This window comes from Lingula anatina, chromosome 2, assembly GCF_051362555.1.
Source record: "Lingula anatina isolate TDL-2025a chromosome 2, LinAna3.0, whole genome shotgun sequence".
NCBI classification, from domain to species: Eukaryota; Metazoa; Brachiopoda; class Lingulata; order Lingulida; family Lingulidae; genus Lingula; species Lingula anatina.
In genome coordinates, this window is record NC_141768.1 from 20038630 (window position 1) to 20061381 (window position 22752).

At 35.9% G+C, this 22752-nt stretch overlaps 1 protein-coding gene across 3 annotated transcripts; it reads right to left on the minus strand.

The window, feature by feature from the left end:
- On the minus strand, positions 1-20737 carry LOC106180076 (uncharacterized). 3 transcript variants are annotated; one of them, XM_013563944.2, is made up of 9 exons: positions 18950-20731; positions 14615-14754; positions 11816-11917; positions 11161-11271; positions 9564-9620; positions 7376-7468; positions 5942-6040; positions 5243-5329; positions 1-3759 (listed from the first exon to the last, which is right to left on the minus strand). In XM_013563944.2, the coding sequence occupies exons 1-9, from the start codon at positions 20088-20090 to the stop codon at positions 3637-3639; spliced, it is 1953 nt and encodes a 650-aa protein (XP_013419398.2). In that variant the 5' UTR covers positions 20091-20731; the 3' UTR covers positions 1-3636. The 3 variants fall into 3 exon arrangements, with proteins under 3 accessions (XP_013419398.2, XP_013419399.2, XP_013419401.2); XM_013563945.2 differs by lacking the exon at positions 11816-11917 and having other exon boundaries at positions 18950-20737; XM_013563947.2 differs by lacking the exon at positions 11161-11271 and having other exon boundaries at positions 18950-20456.
- Positions 20738-22752: the final 2015 nt, after the last annotated feature.

Sequence of the window (22752 nt, forward strand, 5' to 3'; positions counted from 1 at the left end):
TGTAATATAATTATTTATTTTTTCTCTAGGTAAGAAGTGGATACATCTCTATAAAAATGCTCATCATCATCTATGAAAGGGATAGTAAACCATTATTACTATCAAGGATTTTCTAGAAAAATATTTAACAACTTGCTGAAACTGTGTTGCCTATCATACAACAATACCAGAATTGTGACCAATTTCACAATAAAAAACAAAAATCAGACCAACCTTGACTGGTTTCTCTTGTCATAATAACTAAACGCCCACAAAGAATCAGATTTTATTCTTTGCTGAAATCTTAATCATCAACCCCAAAAGCTTCATAAAAAAGCAAATTTCCTTGACCTTCTTTTCACAGCTTAATCAAGGCAAAGAAATCTAATGCCCTTAGCTTAAACAATGCCTTGTTTTAGTATACTCAAAAAACACAACCCAGCAGAAAAGCAACCTCCAAGTACAACTAATGCATCCAGAGTTTCAGAATCATCTGGAAATTCACCTTTGTCATCTGCACAAACTACAGCATTAAGGGTACTCTTGGTTTAGACAAGTTGCAATTGGTACCATGAAGCTCAGAATGAATTTTAATAGACTGTTTCAATGTCTATGTTTGCAAATCCCTTCAGTTAGAAATTCAACTTAGTAACTTAACATATTGCTGGTGTCCATGACAATGTTTTGATTATTTGCATAAAAGACCACATAGTGAACTTATTAATAGGTTTCAAATATTTTCTAATGAGGATAGTCTTAACTATAATGCCTTGATTTCCTAATTAATACATCAATAGTTACATTGTAAGTCAATACAAATGATACTGTAATTCATGATCAGCTTGAAAAGTAACAAAAGCATCAACAAACATGGAAGATATTAGTTATCAGTCTGGAAGGGAATGAACATGGAACAAACACACCATATAGCAACACACTCAACTTCACATTCCAAAGGCCTTTTCTGCAAGTCTGAAATTTCCAACCCCAAATTCTGTGCAAGCTTATGTGGCAGACCTTTAAATCTGAAATTCTATCTCAAGACTTCCTTCAAATTCAGGAGTATGTACATAAATGAGCTGGAACTCCAAAAGCACTTCTGAACATTTCTTAACAATAATTATACCTCTTTAACCTCAGTCACTGACAATTAGGTCTTTTTTACGCTGGAGTGTATTTTCTTCAATTTGTACCTTTGTACCCAGTAGAAAAAAAAAGGAAAAAATTCGGAACATAACTTATGAAGAAGAACATCAGGTATCCAAAAGCATGCCAAGACAGATGACACAACAATGTCCTCTCCAAACAAACACACCCTAAAAACCATCATGGATACTTTTATCAATACAAGTCCTTGGGTAACCAACTAAACTTTGGAAGGAACCCTAGCTAAGCCAACATTATAGATATGCAAACTAATGCTGCATTTTTATTGCACATGGTTCCAGTGCAGGTTCCAAATATTAAACTTTTCCAATGGGGGAGATGAAAACTTTGACCATACACACCCACACAGATACATGCAATTTGGGCAAATAGTAGGCAGACAAATACAAATAGACCATATTCATACAATTAGTGATTGAAAAGAAACAAAATGAAAAATTCTGTAATAATACAACAGGATTTAAACTATCTCCATTCATAATACTACATAAAATATAATTTCCAGCAGGTTATGTATTTTATCTTTAAAACAATTCTTGTATAATTACTATAATTACTTTGTATGTCATTTCATTTCCAAGCCATTTTTTCATTGTCCAAAGTCAATGAATATAAATCAAAAAGTACAAGACCAGCCTGTTAAAATCCTGTCATAACATGGGTGTACTAAATGAAACTCTTACAAGGAATACACAACCCTAACAGAAGTACATAGACAGCTAACTAATGATGAAACATTTCTCTTTCATAATGGGTAAAAATTGTGCTAATAATGATGTATTTTATTAACAAATATACAAATGTGGTGATATCATAGCAAGTGAAGGAAACATCTGGATTTGCCATGTGAATGATCCTAAATATCAATAATGATTACAACTTGGTATTGATAACAATTGAGCTTTTCATATATATCTATATATATAATCATATATATCTATATATTTTTCATGATACTTTTTCTTCCATTCTCTCTTTAGCAAAAATAACAACACTTTGTACAGACAACTCTGCACAGTCCAACTTTATGACTTGACACACAGCCTTCAATACACCAACTAAGCAGCATTTCAAAATGCATTGCTTTTACCTAAATTTACATCTTTTTACAGTTCAATTTTAAACTAAATAATCAAACTTCCAGGTTAAATTGTTGCATCATACCAATTTGATCAGGCTAACATATGTATTTTATATTCATACATATGCATTTCCCATTTTATGTTTCAAATTTAATAAACGTAAAATCAACGAGAGGGAGAGAGAGAAAGAGAAGGGGGAGAATATTCACAAAATAACAATTTCATTACAATAGATCACATTCATTTACTGCTTACTCCATGTATTAAGGCTGTGTGCAGTCTAAAGAAAACTGTCCATTATCTAATGTACACTGGACTAACACAAACAACACCAATGACCTGTGACAGCAATTTGGACTACTGTTTTGTTCTGTGATCATATCAACAATTTGACCACTTGAGCAGGGTTCTTACTATGATAATAACAATCCGTTGTGTGACCTTTGCCTAGAATACCTGCTCTCTACATCAATCAGTCTCAACCAGTCTAAATGTCTGATTAAAACCGATTTCAACTACTCAAGAACATGGTCCATGAGTCACAATTTTAGTACATCAGTGACTTTTTTTACAGAAAAAAATATGGTCTGTTTAGTCACAGGTCACAGCAGTTAAAAGACTGAATTTGACTGTCATGTCTTATCTATCCAACATTGAAAATGTCGGTCATTCTTAACTTTATCTGGTACCAATTGTACACTCCAGTCGACTGTTCACACAGTAGACACATCAAGCTGGCTGCCTTTGTCCTGACAGAGAGAGTTGACTTGACTTCTGGAAGTCTGAACACAATTTCTCTGTTTTTTTTTTTTTCTGCTTCATTTTTCTTCAATACATATACTGGTTGCTTGTTGATAATGATAACAACAGGTTATCACAGTATTATTCATAATATAATCTTTGCAATTGTTTTTATACACAGTGTTGACAAGAAATGTTCTTCTTGTCTCTAGTCCATAAACATTAAAATACTATATTTATCTTCCTTCAGCAGTTTAATTTCCTCTTTTAAAATATACAACCCGTCAGCAATTTCTCGTTGGTATGCGCAACAGGGGATGGCAAAATACTTTGCCTGAGCACCAATCTGGACTTGGTACAATGCCGGCAACATGACGACACATCTGGCATCAATTCTTCCTCCCCTTTACGATAATGATATATATTAATTACGTTAAACATTGGTATTTCTCATTGGTGTAGTATCGAATCTGATAATAATGAAATGCTCCCCAGGACAGGTGCTATAAGGCAGTGTCTTGCCGTAGCTGCGTGATCCGAGTCGCAAAACTTTCTCTGTATTAGCGGACTAGAAGAAATTCCGCCCCACAGCGCAGGGCACACACCCCCTTTTAGTTTTGATTCTAAGGAAGTTCATCCAACTACCCTGTATATATAAGGTTTGGTATTATGAATTGGAGTTTTTCAGTACAGAGTATACATTATCCACTTTGCTTAGGCCTTCAAAAAAGGGAATCAAGTCCAATAGTTCTGAATCACTCATATCGTCAAACCACGACGCCACAGGAACCTGAAAAGAATAGGCAATGTTACATGATTTTCTAATTTTGTCCACTATTCATCTAACAATCACACAATCTTCAAAGCCAACAACATAATATAATTTCCACATGCATTGGGTGAAATTCATAAATTGTTAGTTTCATCCATTATTTTTTTTTCTTTGAAAAAGTCTCATTTAAGCATCAAAAAGCTTTTTTTTCCCACAAGCTCATAAATTCTTCATTAATATTTTTTGTTTCCCACACAACTTTTTGGCTACCAAATCAAAGACAAAAAGGTACATAAAAACGCATTAATTTTCATTTAATCTATCTAAGGCCACACTTTTTTAATTTTATGGATGACATCCTGCGCGCGCACCGATTTTCGTCCGTTCTCCAAAAAAAAAAAAAAAATCCCCCCCCCCCCCCCCCAAGGAAGTCGGTTGTCGCAAACGTCGTGATTGAATTTGCCGGAAAATGCAATCGGCAATCCTCGGCTAATTCCGCAAGCTCCATGCTGTCATTGTCGACTGCGGAGACATCCGAGTAGTTCCGAGTGCGGAAAATGAGCTTTCTGCGCATGCCTATTATCACCACGTGGAAATATGGCCGCTTTGCCGTCAAATTCATCTCTAGCATTAATTTCAAAATACACGACAATTAAAGTCATAAAGAGAACGGGAGCCGTCGTTTTGGATTGGTTTGCCATTGATATTGGACATGGAGATATCACCTTTTTACAATTATACGAAAGGCTGGCCGCGGCCAGCGATCATCGCCCGGAAAATTTCAGTGACATTCTGTCCAAAGCAGCACATAGACTTACCAGGGTTTTTTTTGTAGCGAAAAAAGGGTCGACAAGAGCGTCGTGGTATTTGGTGGACTGAAGGTCGGACAGGCCACCCGATAGTTGGCTGTTACGTGTGAGTCGAAGTAGACAAAATGGCATCGACCGAAATTACCTTTTTTAGATTTGGTAGTAGGAAGCAAAGGCCTACTGGTATCTTTGCTTCATTTTTTAACAATTCTGTGAAGTGTTTACAATGCTTAAATTTTCTGAGAGTACAAATAAAGACGCTGTTTATTTGATATTTGTTTTATTGATTGCTATACCAACAGAATGCATGAAATAACCTTAAATACATTGGGTAATATGCAGCATATATATATTCATGACTTTTTACCTTTCTACGAAGTAGGCCCTATTCACAATGCTTTAATATATTGAGAGCATGGATAAAGACATGTTGTTAGTTTAATACGTGTTTCTGTGGTAAATTAGTGTTTCCAGCTGTGTACTGAAAACATAACTTTTCTTAAGCAGTTTTTGGACTGTTTTTTTTTTGGACTGTTTTTTTTTTTTTTTTCGCCCGCTCGCACCGATTTTGGGGTCCCCAGAGGATGTCATCCATAAAAATTAAAAAGTGTGGCCTAAATAAATAAACTTAAGCATATGTCAAAACTTTAATCTTTTACTGCGTATCCAGATATTTCACATAACCAACTTACTGCATTGTCTGGATGGAAGATGTATGAAGCTGGGGAGTTATCCACAATCACCACTTTTGACAAATCTCTTCCTAACCTACTCAAGTCCTGATGAGTAAACAACAACAATAATATATATATAGCAAACAAACAATGATGCATAGTTGGGTATAACCTCGAAAGATTTATGAAATATATGTGAAACAACTATAGATGATTTCACATATTCAGATTCTGTAGGACAGGAAATTTTGTTTGAGTTACAAGAATGTTATAATGAGGCAAAATTGACAATTTTATTTCAGCTTATACCAAGGAACAAAATTGTTCCCTAAAATTTGTCTGGGCTATGAGGTGACACCATATGTATACTGCTGCAGTAGTTGATAAAAAAAAAACACTAGATTAAAATGCTTCCTTCATTTTTAAAAAATACACTTCATTGCTGGTTAAATTTAGTCACAAATATTCAGATTTCGTCATGAATGTACTGAACTACAGGAATATTTGAGCTGTGAGGTGAAAACTTATGTGAAGTGAAAAGAATGGTATCACTAACATAGAAGGTATCTTTCTTTCTTTTTTTTTAAGTACATTTTATTGCTGGTTGAAAACCAGTCGTCAATATTTAGCTTTCACCAATTTATAAACTAAATTTGAAAAAAACTGTCAACTACTGATGGCAGTCCAGATGATTGCTGTCTGCATGAATCCTCTTACCTTTACATAATTTCCCCTATGAAAGACACAAGATTCCCTGAAAAGTCGTGCTCTGAAAACACCCCATCTGTCTAATAGATCTGCCACTGGGTCTGCATACTGAAAAAGATAAGACAAATTTTTACTTAGTCCAGTTTATAAATGACCATGTTACCTTCATACTCTCAAAAAGGGTCACTGTTATTTAAGACAGCTTCTGAATCCTTTCTCATGTAGTAGTTCAGTGGTACTGGTTTCCACAGAAAACCAATGGTATATAAAACAGTTGCACTTATTTCAATAATTGGGAAAAAATGGCACATCATCGAATGCCTCGAATCTTAAAAGTTAACCAATGGATAATAACTCTTAAAATACAAGTTGAGTTATAAAGCAAATTTTTCTATTGACAATACTCCATTTGCTCAGGGTACTTAACAGACTCTCAATGAGAGGAAAATTGAGTTTTTTCAGCAAAACTAAATTCTGCAGCAGCAGGTATAGAAAACTCAAGTCTTAAATGAATCATCCTAAATGTCTCAGACTCAAGAAATAGCCAAAGAAAGATAAGCCTTAATTCTTGTCCTCAATTTTTTTTCTATAATCAAGTTACACACAAAGCTTTTATGCTTCTACAAAACTTTGTCAGAAATACAATAATTGGCTTTTTACAAATAACATTTGGTCCTAAAAACACAATTCTCCCTAAAATAAAATTATATTCTACTTCACAATTCATGAACATCTGTTAAGTATTTTGGGAACATTTCTGGAGTTCATGTTGCCTATTAGTATTTCAGAAGTGGTCATCTACGATGATCAAGTAACACATAAGTCTGTGTTAGTGTTTTTCATTAAAAATGACTGCTGCATAATTCCCACAAAACATAAGATCTCTCTTTTTCAGTGAAAATTTCACATCTGTAAATGAGGTTTTGAATTTTTTCCTTGGGTTATTTTACCTCCAATTCCTTCATCAATTCAATTGTCATTCTCTTTTGTTTTTAATTACTGTCTTAATCTAGTTTCAGGATATGATAAAATATTAATTCAATATTTTGCATTTATATTTTGATTTAAATAATCACAGTGAGCCTGTAACTGTTCGGCAGGTAGTCCCCTTTATGTTTATCAAAAATATTGTATAAACTATGACCAGGGAACATTCCATTGCTGCCAAAATTTGAAGTAAACACCACAAATCATTCTACAGCCCTGTGATGTATGTACCTAGAGTAGTGCAGGTATGTGTCTGATTTCAGGACAATATTTTATGACACAAAATATATCACTAATATTAATAAAATTAACATCAACTCATTATGGCATAGTCTGCTAACAGGAGTCAAAATGCATGCTCTTTTTGTGAATGTGTGAAAGGTGACAGAGCCTCTATTGAATGTTCTGATTTGCATTACTATATAAATCTTATTCTTTTATAGAGTTGATACTTACTTTTGCTAAACTAGCAGTGAATAACACACACTCAAACATTTCTCCCATTTTCTGTAAGAACTCATCCACATAAGGCCTCTTCAGAACATAAACCTGTGAAAGAAAAAAAAAACAAAAACAAATAATACATGTATGACTGAATTCTCAAGTGCGTCTTTGGCTCTGTTCACAACCAGGTCAATCCGCAGACTAACTGAGCCAGGGATCAAATATGGCTCACACTTGAAAGTATGCTACGTAATCCCCTAATGGATTCCCCCACGTCCCATGCACATGGTCACTGCAGGGGCAGAGCAATTTTTAAAATCGTTCAAGCTTTCAAGTGGGTCACGCCATATTTTAGTCCGTGGATCAACTAGGTTGTGAACAGAGCTGTTGTGAACATAATATCTAGTAGTTAAGACAATAGTAGTTATAAACGTGAATTTGGTAAATGAAAACATGCGGTTAAGGAAATAATATAAATGAGATACAGAAAAGACAATGGAACCTCATTAGCTCATTTTACCCCTTAAACCATAAGACTGACAATGGTTAAACATGCAGGTGTACGGATATAACTCTACAACTTCTTGATATAACATAGTGACTATATCCAAGGAGCATTATTACCCCTTTCTACGTCAACAACTTTTATTTTGTATATTATTCTTCGTTATATATTTTAAAAAACACTCAACATTTTTAACAGCAGGAAAATGGGTAATTTTGGAATTATTATAACTGCCACTATGGCCAAGATCTATTTCTAGACAACCACCTTTTAAATACATACCACTCTTCTTAAAATAGGAAATAAATCAAATATTACTGTTCTCTGTAACAACAGAACAAGTGCTATTTGCCAAGCACTTGTAAAAACATTTTAACAAGAAGTATGACATTGCTGAAATGTCAAACATAAGAGAGTACAAGGATCCTGTATTATTTAAATTGTCATCTTATCATGGAATTTCTTTTACTTTAACATCTGTTGCCTAGATTATAAGCTCTGTAATATTGCCTGGTAGCATGTCGGAGGTCGTTATCATAAGAAACACGGGACTTGAGGAAATTACTGCAAAGATGCAGGTCTATCATTACACTTCATCTCCTTGATGGAATGCCAGATTATGTCTTCATGTGACCTCTTCCTTGGGTCACTGCCTCACTGATGTTTTGTACCAAAAGAATGTGATACAACATTCAGTAAAGGTTAAAGACAAAAGGCTAGAAGGGGAGGACCTGTCCAGGAATGCTATTAAAAATGATGTCTACCAGGTTCTAATAATATTTCATTGTTGTGACAATCACCGTGAAACAACTCTGATAGAGACTTCCTCAACACATTGATGTTTGGCATTCCTCTGAGCAAAAAACTCACATTCTCAATAGTGTTAAAATAGATCATGGACAAAGAAAAAAAAATGTCTGAGATACTATTCAGTCTTAATGATTTATACACACGAGGAAGAGGGGCTAAAAATTAACAACTCTGATTGAATCCCAAGACCAACATTTTTTATATCTACTGAAAATATCTATTTAATATTTCCTTGGTTCAGAAGCTCAAAAAATAAGGAATCAACTACAGTTATTGAATGCTTTTCTAATTTCATCAGATCTCTTGGCAAACTTCCCAAGTAAGTTTCTGAGTGCACTGTGTCTTCAAATCTGTGTTTGGTCTACAGACTTTCAAGTTTATTCAATACCAACAAAAGAGCCTGTACTTCTACTAGAATTACAAAGCTTAAATAAAACTGGGATAAGCCTTGATAAATCATTTAGCTTCGCAAAAAAGCAGACACAGCACTATACTTTTAGATGGTAAGCAAGTACAGTGAAATGTCTGAGCTGACATACAGCCAAATTTCAAAGGTTTCGATCCAAGTTCATGCCAATGGAAAACTGGGCTAACTCTATCACAATTAATACCTAGCCAATAATCTTAAGTCTTAAATCTGGCGTTGCCATTCTAGCACAAAATTGGTGCAACTATTAAATAATATATAAAACCATTCATTTTCATTGGCAAATGTCATTTTGGCCTTTGAGGGATATCATTTTTGTACACGTACACCAAGGTCCTCAAAAGCAGGTTTGAGTGAGCTTTTTGCCAAGATTTAATATGACTGAGCTTAATGGTTCATTATTGACTCAGAATATAACTGAAAGTCGAATAAAAGATGGATTAAGAACTGTAACTTACCTGGTGTATTGTCCCATCTATTTCAACTGGCACAATGAAATCAGCATTATTTACAGGCTGGAAAATAAACAGATAATGATTAATGCAACCAGTAGATACTTATAAGATCCTTCCAAGCTATCTCCAGTGCACTGCCATGTAAAGGGCAAAATGATTTCAACTTCAAAAAACCTAATTACTATGACGCAAGACGTTAACTCTCTGTCATTTAATCTATACTCTGGCATCACTTGATATCCACTTAGTTGATTAATGTTTTCATCTTTGGTAGTAACACAAATATTTCTCAATTTGTAGGGATTTTTAATGACTAGAAGTAAAGATCCACAGTTAAATGTAAAACAAATAAATGAATCTCTTTGGGACAAATATATAAAATTATCGTACTATATTGAAATAGATAAAGTTTTGAGCTAAGCCACATACTGTTACCAAACTGACCTCTAAAAACAAACATTAGTACAACAGCACCAGTACTGCAGTCTCTAATGATCAGATATATTACTAAGTTGAAACATACTAAAACTAGAACAATTTTGTAGAAAAGCACAAGGTAAGTGATGATAAAAGCGTTGTTTTTAACAGACAAAGGAATCACTGCACTCAACAAGATGAATTATTCACACCAATAATTTATCTAGGTCATTCTTCGCACCTGGAATATGGTAACATACCTCTGGTTTGTTTCATGACTAGCACTGCATGATAATGCAAGTTTCACATTTTCAAATGATAAACAGTCCTTTTTGGAGGAGGGGGTGGGGGTGGGAGTGGGGGTGGAGGGAAGTATAGACATGGATTAGAAACAACCATCATCAACGTGATGACATGCAAGATAAAAACATTCCTTTTGAAATATGGAAAATTTTTGTGATTGAGGCATGGAACTTGGCCAGATTGTCTGGTCTTTGGTATAAAATGTTATGCCATAAAAATAACTAGGAAGACAACTGATGAAAAATGGAGTTTGCAGTTCTTTTTTTCTAACTGGCTTCAGGAAAAATGTTACGCGAATTGACAGAAGGTGTTACCCAACTTTTTCAAATACTCATCTGGTATGATGTAATCTGTCATTAAGAATAACAGGGTAGGCAGTGTAAAGATGAATGTTTTTCCTGCTGTTTTCTCCTTCTTCAGGTATGTGATTTGAACTACCATTCCCATACCTAGATTGATCTAGCAGGATCGACCCATCTCCGAGCTGATTCTCGTTAACAGCTTCAGTAGGAATGTCAGACATCAGAGTGGCTCAAGCTGAATGTAATTTAGAGAGAAATCTCTCAGAGATTGATCCTGCTAGATCGACCTAGGTATGGGTCTATAACATTACCTAGCCTTGGGTTGCAATCTCAAAAGTATGAAACTTGCAATTTTTTCTAAATATTTTGTTTTCACAGCCCAATTTGGACCTCATTAAATTTCACTTAAAAGAAGGCAAGGGCCTTTGGGAAAAAATCTGTACAACACCGTGCTTAATAAATTAACATTCAAACTGGAAACTTGAAAATGATTGAATTCTGCTAAATGTGCCAAAAATTTAAATACGAATATAAGAAACCAATTTGAGAAATGCATCCCATTTACAAAATATACTCACCTTAAATGAACTATGCACTAATGTTTCATCAAGGTCTATCACCATGCATTTTTTGCCCATATCTTGATGCCTCTGAGGCTGTAAAAGGTGATGGGCGAGGGGAGGTAGAGGCTAAACAAAAAACAAGCACATAAAATATTGCAAAATAAAAAAAGAAACATAACCAAAACCACAGCATGCAGTGCATTTCTCCCCAAATCACCTGCAAGATGAGCTTTTCTGAAATTGCTGGCAGAGATTTGTATGATCTTATCATATGGCGTTCAACTTTCAGAGACTTCTTCACATCAGATGGATTTTTGAAAATCAAATGGCTCCATATACTGATTAGAAAAAAAAGATGAAAACACCCCAAGACAGTGACATTGTTGCACTGTAGAAACAACCTTTATGGCTGACATTCATTATTGCCAAGACACTTGCCAAAAGTTTTCTTTCAACTGAGCTGCTAACCTTTGGAAAATGTGACTATTGCAATACGAGTATTTATCCTTTAGAGCAAGGTGGGACTTCTGCAATTCTAGCAGTTCTAGAAGTAGGGCCATGCCATCATTTACGTCTGCGCCATCCATCTCTACCAACAGAAGTTCTAAAAAAACTCACCGTTGTGTTATGTTAGGAGAAACGACAAACACGCACTACACACTTAACTCACCTGAAAGGTACTGTGAACTAATGTTTCATCTAAATCTATAACCATACAGATTTTATTTACATCTCTTGGCCGCACAGCAGGAAGGAGGTATTTTGGAGGTGGCTAGAAACAATCAAGCATTTAATATGTAAAGCAATAAAATAACTAAATTTAAAGTCAAATCATCAAAACAGTAAATGTCCATTTGGCAATACCTTTTGAGTGAATGTTATATACCCTGCATTCTGCTATCACAATACAGAATGGGGAAAAATTTTTTAAGGAAAATTTTTAAGTACAGCTCCTGTTATCTTTGTAAGTTAAAATGTCAAAGTCAAATACACCTCCTGTGCTACATACTTTTGTATTTTTCAGTTGCTGATCATGAGTGGCATACATTTTAGAGGCTATGAAAGCTATAGCTTCAAATATTGAACCACAACCCAACCTACACGTGTTGCACTTGTGAAAAGCCAGATAGGGTGCAAATATCTGTGCCACAACAGACTCAGAGTCAAGTTGATAAACCCAGGATGTCATCAATGCCTCTGTTTATGAATTTAACACCTATACCTGCCAAGCAAAATCCAATCCATCAAGTCCCTGACTTTGGATACAGATTAAATAATGATATCTTTTTATTCAAAAGTCAGACACACAGTTATGATATATAACTCATTGGAGAAAGAGAAAAAGGACTAAAGACCAAGTTTTGTATATAATTTCTACATAGCAATGTTTTATCATACATTATGATAAATAACATTCATTTCAATAGACTCCTTCCATTGAGATGGCCATAGCAGCTCCATATAACAAATCAATAAAATATATTTTTAAACTTTGCTTCTGACAGACCTATTTAAAAGGAGTGATGCATCTTTTATTTACCATCAAAATGCTCTAACAGCTATCTTTAACCAATCACAATTATAACACTTAAATTCAGCTTCAAAATGCACAAAACAATATGAAAATCTGTGGGGAATGTCAGGAATGCTAATACTAGACTATAAGCATATATTCCCCAGATAAATGACTGAATTTGATGTGCAATATTCTCAGACCAATATTAAAGTATAACATATTATTTAGCTACCCCCCCCCAAATCACCATCACCCTGTTCAGATATTATTCATTAAATATTCAAGTTGAATAAGCCTGCAGATTGGTACTGTACCCAAGCATGTTTAAAAAGGGTAGAAATGTGTAAATGTACTAGGGTTCTTGGGGACTTAGATATGCTTTTATCCTGATCAATATTGCCAGGGTCTCAGTGCTGCTGAGAGAAGTTGAGGAAATTGAAATCCAATGAAACAGCAATAATAGTTTTTGGAAGGCAAAATAAAATAACAAACAGCCATGGGTATCTGGGAAAAAGAGTTGATGGTCCAAGAGCTATTGAGTGAGGATTATAGGTCTTCAGCATCAGCAAATTAGCATCGGAAAACCCATTTACGCTGTCTGATACAAATGCAACTGATCATGACATTGGAGTATTAAGCCAAAATGTTCCTGGGCAATCTATAAAGGTGAAGTCAAACCTAGAAATAGACCATCTGTCAAATACAGACTTGCTGATTAAGTAAAGGGAAAAATCTTTTCAAGTCATTATACAAGACACCTCAGAACCACCAAGCCTATGGGTTCTATTGGGTGGCATTCCTCAACAGGCATTGAATAAGTTATTTATTAGATAATTCCTAACAGCAGCAAACACCGATAGGTAAGATTGGTTCATCAAGGCACTAGGCACACCTTAAATGTGTATGTAAGCATCTTCCGTATCTGTTTTTATTTCTTGGCTACCTGCTTTTCACCACAGAGCAGTAACTACCCTAACCTGCACTTACTCTACAGGTATTTCCAACTTTAACCACTGTGTGCTGACTTTAGTTTCATGTTCTGGACAGCTTCCAGGTGGGGGCCATTGGCATTAACAACATGGCTCAATTCCCCCTGACCAAGGTCAGTACAAACTGAGCCCGGACTGGTTCGCTCTTACTGATGCTACACAGATATCAGAAAGAAGTGTTAGATATTAAACTGATTGCACAACATGGTGCAGAGACCCTGGAAATGATATTGTCATGGAGTTATTGCAGTAGTGTTCATTAAAACTGCAATCGGATTTCTCACTTAATGCACAACCTCTCGAAGTAACTTACAACATGCCTCGGCACAGGGCACAGTGAAACAAGCTCGACTGCCCCAGCTGTGCTGTCAGCTTGCGGGAACCATATTCTCTTGCATGTAAACAGAGGCCTAGATCTCTGCTAATCTATTGGGGCACAGTTTCTCTAGTTAATATTATCAAGACTAGCAGCCTTGGAACTTTACCAGGCTGTAACAGTATACTGCATACTTAGATTTTTTCAGGAGCTGTACACAAGAGGCAATCGGAAGAGTTTTTACGCCATAATGAGCAATGAAACTCAAGGGAGTTAAAATGCGAAACACGTTTTGAGTGTTAACCACCTAGGTGCTTGTTTGACCTTGCTGCAATTAGCCATACTATTAAAGTATTCACTCGTCTAGAAGAAGTATATTTGTATTTGGTAATATGCTGCATTATCATAAGAAGGAATTACATTCGCATGAAGATAGTTTTAACAAGTAATCTTATGTTTGAAAATCTGTATTAATGAAGTAAAACAAATTATTTATACGTCAACAATTCTACAGATTTTAAAGATAAAACAAACATCTACAACTTAAAATTTTTACAACCTACAACATGTGCTCTTATATAACAGCCAAGCACTCTGTTCTGTTTTGATTTTATTTCTAGCAATTTTTCTAGATATTTATCTCCTTACCTTAACAATGCCATTTGGCTGTGAATCTGTATCTGTAGTAGGAACTGGTGTACTTTGTTGTGCGTGGCTATTATCACCAAAACAACAGAAAAATGAACTGAAGATGCCCCTGTTTCTGGGTTTCTTTAACGTCGACGAGCCTAAAAAACAAAAATAGTTTGCTTAATTGAAATTGCTTGAAGAAGAAACATAAAATACCTACATATGTTAAGATTTTATATACAAATTTTTTTTTGGGGGGGGGGGGGGGGGGGGGGGGGGGGCAGCACTTTGTTCTGGAAAAAAAAAGAAAAGATATTCAAAGACTGATCAACCTGAAATAACAAAAATAAATTTGAATCAAATAGCAAATACTACTTTTTAAATAAGTAATCTTGGGTTATACAATATAACTAAAACTTTCAGTAAAAGAAAAAAAAAAAAAAAACACTCATGGGATCAAAAGTACATAAAAACAAACAGGATATCCAATGTCTATGGAGTGCCTGGTAAAGACTAAAGTGGTGCCTGGGTGAGACTCCTTGTAAATCCAATGATAGAAATCACTGTCATACAAAACTGCCTGACATTCTGTTCTGACAACAGTGTTACAACATCAAGAACAAAAAAGCATTAAGATGACAATAAATTACAATGTAAAATTTGACACTCATCACTATAACAATGATCTAGAGAGAGGATCCCCTGCAAATCAAGGGTACCATTTTTTTTTCTCTGTATACATTCCAGTGCTACAAAAACATCATATCCGCTTAACCAAGGCTGTTTACAGTGGGAAGAAGTTAGAAAGTAATGTAAATAATAATATACTATTGATTAGACTATATTTTATCCATGCATCCAATATGTGATGTGCTGTATTAATGTTACCCATAAGTATTTTATCATTCTTTCCTGATTATCATTATGATGAAATGGTGACTTGTCACAGCTGTAAGATGCAGAGCCTAAATGCTTTGACATGTTAAGTAAAATCATAACTGTTTCAACATGACACCTGGTAATAAATGTCACAAAAATATACTTGTCACAAGAAGAAATATTCAATAACCTTGTGAAACATCCCCTAAATGTCACAACAACAACTTGAAATGACAGTCATTGGAAATAAGTGTCAACTGTATGCACCTGTTGGAGTGTCCTGTTTATGTCTGTCACTGATCTCAAGATCAAGCTATTACTAGTACCTATTAACTTGGCCCTCAATGTAATTTTCTCTTCTTTTTTTTTTTTTTTCATTTAGAGATTGCTGACAAACAGCTGATAACTTTGACCAAATCATTACCTAAACCGAAACAAATAGGAAAATAAGAAATATGTACTAGTATTTCCTTAAACTACACAAAAACATATTTAGCTGTTGAGGAAGAACTCTATGTACAACCTGAACACGGCCAAATGATAACTGTGACTTATCAAGATCTTCCAGATATTTCCTTAAATAAGTCCCTGTATCTAAGACTAATAGTGATTGTCTCTTCAACTAGATCACAGAAAACAGCCATAAAATAACCATCAAAACATCATCTTCATTAACATCCTGGTTCTGCTGTTTTGGTATATGACCTTTGTTGATTTTTTTCTGTGGTATCAGTTATTTTAATGTCATTCTTAACATTTTATCTTCACCTTTATTCTGGGGTGAATTCATTTACAGGTGTCTCTTGCACTTATAAATTGTTTACCCACACTTTGTTTGTGTTTGTAAACAAGTTCTAAAAGAAACAATTAAAAAAAATAATGGTGTGTTATGTTAGTCCAAATACACAATGAAATACATCACAGACAGGACTGAAAGGCTTTGTTATAGCCAGTTCAAAAATAATAGGTTTCTTTCTTCATAAAAATCACCCCCCAAATATTCTAACAAATCCTACAACTCATGCTAAAAAGAAGTAAATTACAAATCCTTCCCCATTTCCCTGGCAATATTTACATTTCCCCATCATTTAATGACAATCAAGATCATTTAGGGAATCAAAACCACAGAGGAATCTGCATAAATTTGGCATTACACCTTCCTGTCAAGCAAACCAAAGGCCCACCATGTTATGTCTCTATTCAAACTGGATATGCTTTTCAGAAAGATCACAGACTTGGGCTGTGACCAGAAAAATGTTCAATTACGCAATATCCTACGCCAACCACTTGATCATGCAACCACCTTCTTTGAAATGCTGAAGGCTAATACCAAGAGCCCTCCTAACTAAAACATTATCATCCATTTTCACAGTGAAATATGTCCCTGACAGTTGTATCATCGTTGTCATTACTCATCTTAATCTCCATTAATACCAAGTTAATTGCTGCATCGGCCATAAATGACAAGACTTAGCATGCAAATTTTGATGTTCATGCATTGTAGTGTTTGTGAAGATTATCTTCGAAGTTCTTGTGGGGTCTTCCACTAGTCTCAGAACAACAGCTAAAAAGGTAACCGGTCTCAGATAACAGCTTCTTAGCCATAATGAAAGCCCATGTACAACCTAATAGCAGGTTTCACTTGAACTGTGACACCAAGAAATATCCTGGGACAGTCTGGTCCAAAACTTATATCAAAAGAAACCCGTTTCAAGGACTGATCTCAGGAGGGACCTGCAATTATTTATTAACCCTTCTGGAAAGTAACACTATCTAGAATAATGTTACAAGGTGGTCAGACCAATAATTATCTGAAGATACATCCACTAATAAAACTGCCAGGGGCTGGAGTGGAGTGGGGGGAGGGGGTAGCAATTTCTCACCTTTATGGAAAAGGAGCTAGTCGGTACAGTACTGTGGGGTATGAATGTTCACGGACAAAAGTGACAACAGGACCCTACAATTATTTCTTAACCCTTCTGGGAAACAATCTTGATATGGCATATCTATTTCTCACAAGCAGCCTCTCAGTCGCCATAAAGAATTGCAGACTTCTTTGCCCTTTTCAATCAAAAACCATATCTTCTCCCAAACAGACTTTTCATGTCTGCATAGGACCAACATTACTTCATTCCCTCCAGACCAAGACTCCAAGCCATAAGTATGTTTCAGCACCTTTGTATTTATTTTCTTCTTGCTTCAAAGGGCTTTATCTTCCGATATATCATCAGTAGAGAAAACGATTGTAGGACAAAAACTGTGATGCCTTTAAAATTTTTTCCTTTTTCAGTTTAAGCATGAATTAAATAATAACTTGAAGAACACATTTTCCTTAACAATAACAAATCATCCCAAATATTTGGCAAAAAAAAATTATAGTAATAAAAGAGATGGAATAAAATAAAAAAGAAATAAAATAAGCCAAGAGTCAAGAAGATAGGGCATGGATATCTGAAAAAGCGGTTGTTTTCCAGCTCTCTTAACCTGCCAGGTGCCTGGTCCATACCTGGTCCATCTGGCTTTCATCATTAAAATTATTTGTCAGATCTCTCATTCAGGTTCAGACCAGGTTCATCATCATTCAAGGCAACATCCACACCTGTCTCTGGATCAAATGGAGTGTTTTCAAACAAACTAAATGACCCCCCCCTCCTTTTAAATATGGCATTTTTTTATGTTTTACATTAGCACATTTTGTTTCTCTCTCATGTTTCATTTTTGGAGCAATTGTTATGCAATAAATTCCTGCATGGTGTAATGTAATCAATATAAGCCCTTTCTGTTTATATATGTTAGAAGTATATTAGGATGTCACATGAGTGCTCTCTGTAAATTATAGCAAAAGGAAAACAAGATCCTTATTGTTTTTCATATTCATCTCAGCAATGTAAATCGAGAGGGTCAATTCTGGCACCTCTCCAAACCGAAAAGATAAAAAATGGTGATTACTTCACTAAAAGTTGTTAGAAGTCAACTATGAAAAATGTCACATCCACCAGTTCAGCACAGAAACAGGTTTCCCCCTGCTAAAATAACAATTACTGCCACGAAACCACAAAGTGAAACTGGCCCTGCATTGGGAATGCCTAACACCAAAGGAAAGCCAAATTGTCTCAAATGAATGTGGGGAATTCTGATCAGCCAAAAAAACACAAGGAACTCTTCTCCACTCCGGAACTAATTATTCCACAGAAACTACCAAGTTCCATTAGCAAGGGAAACACTTATGATTTCTATGTCAGTTTTTTTTTTTTTTTTTTTTTTTTTTTTTTTTTTTTTTTTTTTTGCTATCTCTTCAACATTGAAATATAAACTAAATTCCACTTGAGTTCAAGTGTATTTTCTCCTTTCTCTTACTAAATATAAATATTTAGTAACCACAACTTATGATTCACAAAATACACACTCGCATACTACACCCAATTTTTCCCAGCTGAAAAACCGCATTTCTCATTATGACAACTGTAGGCCTACCTGGTTGTACACTTGTAATAATATCGAGTGCCTTGAGGCTTGTGATTAGATCTGGTTCCATCTCGGGTTCATTTGCTACTTCTTCATCTTCTTCTACTAACAGCTTGTAGTTCTGCTCCTCATCTTCCAATTCTGTTTCATCGCTGGGTGATGAATCTGTTGTTTCTGCCTCTTGGGGGTGCGCGTCAACCGACTGCGCTTTCTCTTTCTCATAATTCTCAGGCATCTTTGTTTTCATGGCAGATTTTGATTGCCATCTTATGTTATTGTTTTTTTCCACCGATGGTGACCACTGGTCCTTTTGCACAGTCTTCAAATTTTCCGAGTCTTGTGGCTGATTTCTGGTCCAGGAGGTGGTAGAGGAATTGCGAAGATAATCTTGTTGATGGTTCTGCTCATCATGATGTGTTGGATCCACTGGGAATTTGTGCAACCACTCTGGATGCATTGGGCTACTCTGGTGGTTGTCTGTCAGATTATCTTGGATCTGCGCTCTTCCTACGCTGCCCATTCTTCCTCGATTTTCCCCTCCCATAGAAGCATTGTAGATTTTTGAATTTTTCCATGGGGAATCTCTCATTTTGGAATTGTTATTGTTGTTCAAAAGAGGTGTGCTGTTGGAGTAATTATGTGGTAATCTGTCATTGTTTGCTGAAAAATTGGTGTTTTTAACTTCAGGATCTCTCAATCTGCTACTGCTATTGCTGCCACTACTACTTGACGGTAAAAAATTAACATTGTGCAACTGTGGTCTGGCTGCCACAACATTTGAATTCTTTGCCCTTGGCTCTGGTCTGTTGTTGTTGTTGGCAGGGATTACTCTGAATCTATCAGTGGCAGAGGATGCAGAAGACACAGGCTGGGGATCAGAAACCAGATAGTATTTCACAGACTCTATGGACATGGGGTGTACCCCAGCTCCTACTCCTGGTTTCACATTGCTGATTACTTTCACCAGTGACGGCCTCTGAGTATGTGCGTAGATGGGCTTGTCTTCTTCCACAATGGCAGTCTGACCATTTCTATGGGCATTTACTGGCTGTAGGTCAGTTACTTTCCCATTGGAGATCAGTTTATACTGATTGGTGACCACTGGCTGCCCGATGTATATGGGCACCAGTTTGAAATCTGCACCTGGCATGATGTGTGTTTCTATTCAAAAACACACCACAGATAAAAAAGTTCCTTCTTAGAGTCTTTTTAAAGGTCTTCCCTTTTCAAAGTTTACTTTCAACTGCCTGCTTTTTCCCTGCTTCCTTTTTCCCTTGTCAGTGCTGAAACAAATTACCTCTCTCAAAATAAACCACCAGTTGCCAAGATTGAGAAACTGTTTCTCCTTCGAAATCACAGGTACCTTTAAACCCTGACGCACCAGCTGCCAGCTCTTCATACGCACATTCTATCTGGGTCACAAAAATAACACCCATCGCATCAACTTTCATTGGTTGGAGCTTAAATGGCCCTGGCTGCCAACAAGAGACATGCGTGCAAAATGGATAGGGTCCCAATTCCCCAGGCCCAACCCCTCATTTCAAAGTTCCCTACCTGCAGCCATCATGAGTAAGCATAGTACCTGTCTAACTTCTAACACCTTGGGCCATTAAATAGGTTGAAATCGGTGCCCAGCACCCAGAGAGAGCCTGTTGGTTATTGCTATCCATGTTCCAGACAGGTGAGGTGATATATGGGTTCCCCATGCACAAAGGTCAGGCCCCAAATTAATGGCTCCAAGGCTGCCCCTAAGCATGGATCACACTATGGGTAATTGTATTATCTAACAAAAATCTCTTTACCTCACATTTTCATGGTAACAACTGAAGGAAGGGCATTTAACTTAACTTGTTCATCTCCCTACATGAATGGGTATGAGGTATGTAATTAAGCATTCCAGCCAGCACCCAACAAACAGCCTGTTTACACCCACACTGGTGCTGGGCTGGTACATTACCTATTGTTTTAAATCTGTGAATCACTCACTGAATCCATTTCAAGGGGACTTTTTGCCAATTAGAACATACTTTCCTCATGAACACTTGCCAAAGAAAGGGAGTAGTAAACAGTCCTGAACAACCAAGTACAATGCCATTTGATGACGTTGTTGTAAAACCAAACCCTATGATATTTGAAAATTCAGTTCTATAAAGCAGAAAAATAAATGGATTCATGTGCGCTTTGAAGGAGGCAGGTATAACTAAAACTGACAAGAAGGACTGCTCACTTTGCCTGGTATCACAATAAACTTCAAAAACTTCTGTTGGGAACCTCACCTGTTTCTATACAACAGGAAAACAACTTAATGGGAAAAATCACTTCAGGCGAAACCTGTCCATTAAACTCACCCTGCTCTTTGGTTTTTGATGGTATTTTAAGACTCCCAATGAGTGGGCAACTGCAAATGCCCCGTGACTTATAAAAAAGAACCTGCCCCATCATACTGAAGGCTCACTCAGAATAGCTAAATATAATCAGTTAACCCAAGGATTGCTCTTAAAATGCTGCCCAAGGCTGTGGTTTCACCTATGGTTCCTGGTGTGTGTGACAGATATGAGGACAGTTCATACTGTGTACTATTAGGGTGGCTTATAGGAGCCTTCCTAGATTTCCCTTGTAATAACAGCTTTATTATATTTTATATTTTTTTCCCTTTATTTTCACTTTCCTAGCAAGGTTAATTTCAACCTTCCTATATTTCCCTTACAATAACAGCTTTATTATACACCATCTTTTTTCCTTTATCTTCACTTTATGAGAGAGAGAGAGAGAGAGAGAAAGAGAGAACAATGCAAAGTATAAATAATACTAAAAAAAACTCAATTACATAATACACAGCTCCACCCAAAGCTATAAAGAATTGTATATGGCATGTCACTGCTGTGGCTAACCCAGCACCCACAGTGAATGACCAAGTATCAAGATGGGGTGCTCACCACATTATCATAGCATTAATATATTGGTTACCCACCAAGGCTTACCAGAAACCCTGACTAAAATGTTCCAATTAAATGTGCAATCACCATTTACCAGTTAAACATAGAACGCATTCAGATTTATACATTGCACTAGCTGGGTCGTTCCCCTCTAGAGTTGGACCAATCCAGCAAGCATAATTTGAGAATTTGAATGCGCCTTTACTTAAGCAATCCACTGCACTCTTGCAAAATAAAGAACACTTCTTTTACTGGTCAGACATATATTTTATCATAAACCTATGATGGCTTGGCTAAAAGTTATTAAATTCTCTTAAGCCCCTAGCAGTATCAGAAGTTTGCCAAATTTTAGACATGCATCCTAAAACCTTAAGTCAGATATTCTTTTTTTCATTAAAAATAAACACAGTGGACCTGACTTTATGGTAAAATAATTTTTCTCTTTGTTTTTTTATTAGTAGATTATCTCTCAAAACCCTGAGATGAATTAATTTCATTGAGAGTGGTCCAATAGTTGCAGAATGATGTGTTTTCCTGTGTAAATCACCCTATAGCAACCTAGTGATGACATCAATGGTTGTTAATTGATATTGTCGAGCAGTCTCAATTCCCCACAATGAAACAGATATGACCAATTACTTATGGTGTTGTTCATCTAAACTTGTGGTTCTGATACAAAAATCCATTTCGCATCCAATCAATACTTGTACTTTAAAACAGACAGTGACCGAGGCTGTATTGATCTGAAAATCTAGTCATATGATTAACAAATGATCACTTGTTTACTTGCATGTGTGCTAAAAAATGGCCTTGAATTGGGGGTAATGTTGTCATATCCAATTAAAAATTACTCCTCAGATTTGGAATGAAGCTGTC

Coding starts and splice junctions, on each gene's coding strand:
- LOC106180076 (XM_013563944.2), bottom strand. CDS start 20,090: ATGCCAGGTGCAGATTTCAAACTGGTGCCCATATACATCGGGCAGCCA. Junction 6,041..7,375: donor TCACTGCTAGTTTAGCAAAA/GTAAGTATCAAC, acceptor TATCTTTTTCAG/TATGCAGACCCAGTGGCAGA. Junction 5,330..5,941: donor ATAGGGGAAATTATGTAAAG/GTAAGAGGATTC, acceptor TTTACTCATCAG/GACTTGAGTAGGTTAGGAAG.